The sequence below is a fragment of the Vigna unguiculata genome, chromosome 1 (genome assembly GCF_037176805.1).
Source record: "Vigna unguiculata cultivar grain cowpea cultivar isolate G323 ecotype 2 chromosome 1, ASM3717680v1, whole genome shotgun sequence".
NCBI lineage: Eukaryota > Viridiplantae > Streptophyta > Magnoliopsida > Fabales > Fabaceae > Vigna > Vigna unguiculata.
The window spans coordinates 5804022-5812090 of record NC_140792.1 but is presented as its reverse complement, the minus strand read 5'-3'; the positions used below and the strand labels follow the sequence as shown (position 1 = coordinate 5812090).

The following is an 8069-nucleotide window of genomic DNA, read 5'->3' as shown; positions in this document are numbered from 1 at the left end:
ATTATTTGAATTACTTACTATTCGACCCGTCCTAAAGTGTCTAAATCTTTGGCTAGGATAACTTGGCTTGACTTTCAACTCAGGCCTACTGGACTCGGCATTCAGTCCAGGTCGACTTGACTTGACCTTTAACTCATGCCAAATCGGCTCAACTTTCGGTCCGAGCTAACTCATCTAAGCCTGAAACGGGTTATCTCGACATTTAGCCAGGGTTAACCCTTTTGGACTTTTAGCCTATCCCGACTCGTCTCATTCTTTGGCCTAGGTCTAGTCATCTCAACCTTCAATCTGAGTCTAATCTTCTCAACCTTTGATCCGACCAACTCATCTCAACCTTCACCCAAGACCAATTCGACTGGTTATTCCTCTCGAGACAAATCAACTTTCGACCTAACCCGACTCAGTCGATCTTCAGCTGGACCGAATCAGCTTGACCTTCAGTCGAGGCCAACTTGACTCGACCTTTGGTCCGAGCCAACCCGACTTGACCTTTGGTGTAGGCTGACCTAACTTGACCTTCGACTCAGGCTAACATTAATGAATTTACCCTTATAAATTACCTCATTCAAACACAACATTAATGTTTGACTTGATTGTAACCGTAAAATTATTAAAAGAAAGAAAAAATTAAATAAGAGAAATTTTTATGACTTAAAATTATTTTAATGCAAGTTCGAAGCTAAATTTTGAAGAAGTTACATAGAAAATATAGAAAATTGTTTTACATACTTCTTATTTCGAATCTCTTTTTTTCTTCTAGGAATCGTTTTGAAAAGATTTGTTTAAATACAATTATTAAAAATGTTTTTCTTAAATTGTCCAGGTAAACTTATACCAATTAATTTATGTATACATTATTTCCAATTTTTGAAGAAGTCAACTTTAACTTTTTTTTTTCTTTTTTCTAATTTGTAGGGAGAAAATTTTTCAAACAAATAAAAATTAAAAATAGAAGTCTCTTTACAAATTAATTTGTATATAAATTAATTTTAACTTTTATAAAAGTTAATTTTAATACTTTTCGTATTTCTATTTTTCTAAAAGCTATGGAGAAGTATGTTTAATCTTTTCTCTCCATACAGCTACCACTGTATAATTTTTATTCGTAATTTCTCGCAATTATAGTAATTATAAAGACCACTTCAATTATAATAACCATTTGAATTTGAAATTACCAATGTTTCAAACTTCGGATGAAAATTATACATTCAAAATAAAGTTATAAATAAAATATCATTAATCATAACAGAACGTAGACACTATTGCAAATCCAGTTTTAACCCTTTTTTTTATGTGTACCAAAATAACCATAATAACGGAATTTAAAAATTCATGTATATTTTCCAAACTTTTTACCACTATGTAAACACTAACTGTTAAATTTAGTTCAACTTAGATATTTATAACCATCATTTTTGTAGTGAATAAATATTTTAATACACATTATTACATTAATGGAATTTTTAATTACTAGAACGTGCACGCAATTTTTTTTTTATAATATTTCAATTTTAGTGAAAAAACATATTTTAAATTTCAAATTTCAAGATCTAAAATGTTTTCAACCCATGGATAATTGGGATTCTTTTCTACAAAGGTGCAGGAAGAAAAGGCATAAAGGTGCTAGAAGAAATTACCCAAATTGAATATTGCCTATACTAATCCAGATCATATTTTAAAATTATACAATTTAAAATACATTTTTGTATTATACAGTTCATAATGCATTCTTAAATTTTTCTCAATTTTAATTGTTGAACAATATTACAAAAAATAACTTCAAATTATGCAATTCAAAACACGTTAAATTATGTAATTCAGAAACTTTTTCACTCAATTCAGACTTGGCAAAAACTACATGAAGAGATATTTTTTTACATTTTCTCACTATCCATGAGATGTTTATAAGATTAAAACAAGATTGGATGAGTCTATTGAATGTCACAAAACTCATTTAATTGCTAAAGGATTCTATTAAAAAGATACTCTAAATTATGTATAAACCTATTTCGCTGTCACTAAGATGACAGATATTTATACTCTTATTATTGCGGACTTTGTTTTTGGTGCATTTTTTTCAAATGAATGTTAAAATATTGTTTTAAATGGTAATATGAAAGAAAAGATATACATAATCACTCATTCATGTAGTTCTCTTACATCTTATAAATACAAAAAAAAAAGAAAAAAAAAACCTCAACAGAGAATATCCACTTAATTGAAATTTTCTAGAATTTCAAAACATTAATCCTCATTTAATGAAGAATAATTCATAATAATGAAAATAAAGTTATCCTAAAAAGAACATATTAGCGTAGCAACAGAGAGTGTGAATTCTCAGTGCAAAATCACATTCTTTCCTGAATAAAACCAAACTCACTTAAAAAGGATCTGTGAGTAATTTTATGAACATGGTATTGTATAGAAGTCATAGAGTAATACATAACAGAAGCCGTGAATCCATACATAATACACAACAAATACAAGAATTTATACACTATCATGGTTGTGTACAAGCATCAGAGTATCCTGTGTCAAATCTTAAAACCTCAGTGAATAATCATTACTAAACTACCTAATTTTCAACCTAGTCAAAATAAATGACATGAACAAGAGTTGTCTGTCAGGGAAATTACTTCAGATTTTCAAGGTTTTTGCGACTATAATAACGCCAACTCTTCCCATTTTACAAAGATAGTTTTCCACATCATCTTTCCATTGGTTGAGCATTTGCGAAATGGTGGTCATCCTCATCTGTATAAACAATAAGAACATCAAGAAAGGCTGAACAAAGATTTGATTAATATGGAATTTTCATCATTTCATTTTTGAGTAAGAATGATATTACTTTTTTAATATAAAAAATGTATCAATAAAGTAAGCAAGAATAGGAGAAACAAGTAAGCAAGAAAGTATGGAATATTTTTCTTTTTGGTATATGATAATTTACTCCACACTTGCTGGGTAGAACAAAATAGTGACATTATTGAACACAGTGCAAAAATTGTGCAGCATGGAAGTGAGTTAAAAGTGACTGTAAACCGTATTATGCCAGCATCATAAAAAATATGACGCTGAAAGAATGCAAATTATAGTATTTTATTTATGATTATCTGCACTAACTAGATTCATTGATGTCCACATTATTCTAATTTCTAATCTAGAAGACAAATTAATCAAAGGAAAACTTTCAGATGGTATTGCTAAAAGGAACCAAATCAGAAAAATACCACTTTCGCCATCAGAAAGATCTGCAAGTTTTGCAATTGCATCAATAAGAGCTTGTTCGTGATCCTGCGTTTATCTCACATGAATTATCTGTTCATACACCATTTAAAGGAAAATACATGAAATGGCACACTGACATATGTATCTATCCCTTACCTTTAATACTTTCTTGACTTGCTCAATTTCAAGTGCATCAGGATGATTTGCATTGAATACCCTCTCTACCTGTCAAGTTCATCAGTACTTAAATATGTCAGATAAGATCAAATAATCTCAAAGAGTACTTTTCTGATTGAAGTGTTTTCAGTAACCTTCTTCACTAGCGTGTCTGTGTGAAGTATGTGTATATCATCTACAGTCTTCTTTCCAATTCCATTCTGAGATGGAAAGAAATCCATTTTGGATTGCCCCTTTGTGGTTCCCCTACCTCTTACAGCTCCTGGAACACTGCTACGTCCTACAGACCTACTCATCCCATTACCAGATCCATGACGACCACCACCATGATTGATTCCTGGATCCTCACCTACCCATTGAATATCTTCAGGAGAGATCTGCAGCAACAATAATATTTTTGCATGAACTAAAGACATTACAGTGCAGTGATAACAATGCACAGGCTCACAGCACAGTATTCTACACAGTATTGTACATTCACTAAATGGAAGAGCAGTGCTTTCAAATAACCACCACAATTCAGGGCTTAAAAAAATGAAAGTTGAAAACATGTTTGACAACAAATTCCATTTCATATACTATCAATAGCTGCATTCATTAACTTTGAAGTATTAAGCATCATACAATTTCTCTTCAGCCAGTTTTCATTCTCTATTTCAATACTGAAAATGAAGGGATTGCAACATATGCCAAAATATCAATAAACTAAAGAAAAAAGAGCAGCACACGGTCATTTTCTTTATGAGTAGCCATTTTCTTAAAGATAAGCACCCATACACTTGGGGAATCCACCTTCAAAACCTAGCCATTAAGGTGAAGGAACCAAACACTTAATTACTCTATATCGAACATACAATATTACTTTATGTGTGACTTAGTGCCCCATAATACCCAAGTCCCTATACCTTATGTACGACATGATGCCTTGGGAACTTTCATTCACCGCCACACTCCACTCAATTTCCTTGTAAGTCATAACACACTATCTAGGAAGCTTTTTTCGAGACGTTGACAATCAGCTTTGATACCAATTGATAAGTACCTAAGTACTCGGAGAACTCACCCTTAAAAGCTAGCGATTAAGGAGATAGATAGAACTAGAGTTAAAACTCCACTAAGCATCCCATACTGCTTGATGCTAGATTTAAGCACCCCCAAGTCCCTATCAAACTCTTTATAACTATAGTCAAAGATATTAAATTATACCTTGATATCCCCAAAATGTAAATAACAATACCATGACATAAAAATGAATCTGTTTAAATTCCTATGCAATATAATATAGACCATTTTGGCAATGGTAAACTACTTGTTTCTATGAATATAAAATATTAGTTCTGGTAAAATGTTCTTTAGTTGATTGTTGGTGAACCTTTTGCTGCCACAAAATACTTGTTTAATCACCTTTAGAGAAGACTATAAACCTCTTATTTTTTTAAGGAAATGGAACACTATCAGCAACCCTTTTTAAGGGTGGGGGTGTCAAGAGAACATTAATGTCTGACTGTTCTCATACTGCTTGATTGCCATTTCAAACTTCTTAATCCAAACATGTTTCCAACCATAATTTTATAGTTATAACATTGTGATGATGATGTGTTAATCATAAATACATAAGAATTTCAAAACAGTAATCAGTATCAGAAATACCTCTGACAGATTAACCCATTCCCACGTTTCATTTGCAGTCCCCATGTCATATACCAGAGCATATCGACCCTGAAAAGTTAGAAGTAAACATAAGCATCTCAGCTACATAATACCTGAAACAGAATCTTAGTTAATTGGGGAATGTAAGTACATCAGCTCGATTGTAGTCAGATATAACAGCTTCATAAAAGTTGTTGTCATCAGGCCATCGTGTTCGCACTTTCCTACCAACTAGTGAAACCATTGATGCTTCCTTAGCAAGCTCACCCGTTTCAATACCAGAAGGAGCTCTATTAGGTATTTGATTCCTTCCACTGAGTCCTGATGAAGGGTATTTCTTGATTGAAGATACTCCCAGTAATACTTGGCCCTGCAAGTAATCGACAACATTATTTAATTATTATTCCTTAGTACTAAAATGTGTAATCCATGTGTGCATAGGGGACAAACCCAAACTCAATAAAGCTATACAGAAAGGAAGAGCCCTAACAAAATTTATCATTTGCTTACAGGTTTGTGCTTCTTGCCCTTGGATCCAGAAACAGATCCTGGATTTGCAACCAAAGATGGCTGAAGAGGTGGTTGGGGGTGAAATGGAGAAGGCCCACCAAAGGATTCTAAAGGAGTGGACGCCATTATCTTCTGCTTCTTACGAGATACAGAGACAGTGGGACTTGGAATTGAATCATGAATAGCTTGCCCAATATTCAGCACAGCAGGCAGATGGCCTCCTGCCTTCCTCCAGTCTCTAAAATAATGTTCAATAAGGTGTTGATTAAGAAAATAAAATTGGATATATGGAAAAAGCAATGGCAATCTCACTTCTGAAGCATAATTCAAAAAGAAACCACGTTTCAAACTTTTATCAGACCTTATATTTTGTATTACATCATCTGCATTAACATGACCTAGAAGTTCTCTGTGTTCCTCATTTGATAATCCTAGTTCTTTTCTAAGTTCTGTAATCAAACTTTCCTTCTCCTGAAGAAATACACGCCATTTAGCAGTCATTTAAACCTGACCAAATCATCTCACAAATTATAAATATATCACAAACGAGAAAGTCAAATGACAGAATATACCCAAGTAATGGCATCATCTTGAGCTTTAAAGGCTCGTAGAACTGAACTGTATGCCTCCTTCTCAAGTTGGTGGATTTGAGTTTCCATATCAATTTCACCATATGTCATCGGGTATGAAGCTCCTACAGATCTTCCATTCCTTGCAGGATGTGCCCCTCTGGGGATTCTGTTTTGATGAGTTGGTGGAAGATCATCATCAGTTCCTGCAATCAAGTGAATGCATGCAATGAAGTATAACATGTGAGGCCAAATGAATCCTTGAAATTGGTATCAACCAGACTTTTTTGGCATTGGTGAAAAATCTGATTCTCAAGAAACAGCTTGTAAGTAAAATTCTGAGCATCAAGAGTAGCAAACATACATTTACTAATCCTACAACGTTAGGACACAATCCATTAACCATAACAATTAAATGATAAGAGAAACTATTTTAAGGGAGAGTATAAATACTTAAAAGCACTAAAACTTCCTCATGGGAATAATGAAACTTATACATGACAGCATTACACTGTATCATATAGAGAATTGTGTACAAATAGTTCCAAAAAAGAAAATGATGTCAAAGGGAGTACAAAAGAGTTGGCATTTAAGGAACTTAAGAGCATAACCATTTTATTTAGAAAAAAAAAAAATTGAAGTCCTTGTAAACAAAGGATAGATATTTCCATATAACATTTTTTATCTTTTTACATTTATAAAAAATGTCAGGCCTAACTTAAGTAGTTAAATTATTTCCTGTTTTCTTCTTTCTAATGCGTTTCTTAATTGAGGCAGAGGCTTGCTTCCCAGTGCCTCTCGAGTCATTAAAATGCCCAAGTTCTGAGGGCACCCTTTTCTTCCCTTAAAGTCCATAGGAAAACAAGCTAACAAGTAAATTGACATGAATATTTCCACCTTCATCGTGGAATAAACACAAAAAATAAAAATAAAAAATTATCCCACTAAGTGAGGTTGATTAAAGACCAAATTCCCAACAATATTATTCACCATGAAATCCCGCATAACAATTTCCTTTAATGTTGTTCTAGGTATCCCTCTCCCCCTTTTCACAGTACTACAAACCATGCAATTTACTCTTCTCACTAGTGCTTTCAATGGCCCCCTTCACACGTGCTCTCAGACCACCTTAACCAATTTAACTTCTCTTTACCTCAATCGATGTCACACAAATATTTCCTAGAACACACCATGGAACAAACCTATTAAAGAAAAACACTAATCATTTTGTCCCCTGGGTCAAGCCACAAAACACGAAGCGTTGGCGCTATACCCATTAATCAAACACGCTCAGTTGCTCTAAAGTTACTCGCTTTTACATACTCCGATTCCACAAGAATATGAAACCCAACAATTTGGCGCCAATTGAAATCCCCACACCCATCAAAAAGAAGAAAACAGAAATGGGTCAAATGAGAATAAAAACAACGCCCTAAATGTATAATTAAAACAAGTCTTAAAGATTTTGGCAAAGATAGGAGAAAAGTACGAAACTTGAAACTCACCACTACTATCGTAGGGTTCGTAGTCCATAGCCAGTTTGCAGCGAAATCGAAGCACCAAGATTCACGAGAAAAAGCGCAGAAGCAAATATCGCAGCAAAATGGGCGACAACAAGCGGGGAATGGAGGAACGAAAAGTTGAAGGGAAAAGGAATCGTAGGTGGCTCTGTCGAGTAGAGGCTCTGTGTTCCGAATCCGACTCTGAATCGTACTCATTTTTTTCTATAAGTATATACACTTCAAGGTATAAAAAAAATGTTTATATAAGGTTAAATTAATCTCTATTTGTATGAAATTTCATTTTGGTCCTCAAGTTTTTTTGTTATCTTAGTTTGGTTTTTATTTTTTTAAAAATGATTCAATTTGGTCATCATTGTTAACTTTTACTAGACGCGGTGTTAAGTCAACGTCACGTGTCAATTTCTGATTTTTT

The 8069-nt window shown here is 33.4% G+C and overlaps 1 protein-coding gene across 2 annotated transcripts; it reads right to left on the bottom strand.

Annotated features, from left to right (window-relative positions):
* Positions 1 to 2401: 2401 nt before the first annotated feature.
* Positions 2402 to 7855, bottom strand: LOC114162457 (protein EMSY-LIKE 3-like). 2 transcript variants are annotated; one of them, XM_028046364.2, is made up of 10 exons: positions 7640 to 7855; positions 6138 to 6340; positions 5927 to 6036; positions 5566 to 5803; positions 5207 to 5425; positions 5056 to 5124; positions 3540 to 3782; positions 3385 to 3453; positions 3231 to 3294; positions 2402 to 2754 (listed from the first exon to the last, which is right to left on the bottom strand). In XM_028046364.2, exons 1-10 carry the CDS (start codon positions 7665 to 7667, stop codon positions 2708 to 2710), a joined length of 1290 nt encoding a protein of 429 aa, XP_027902165.1. In that variant the 5' UTR covers positions 7668 to 7855; the 3' UTR covers positions 2402 to 2707. The 2 variants fall into 2 exon arrangements, with proteins under 2 accessions (XP_027902165.1, XP_027902173.1); XM_028046372.2 differs by lacking the exon at positions 5927 to 6036.
* Between the last annotated feature and the right edge of the window lie 214 nt (positions 7856 to 8069).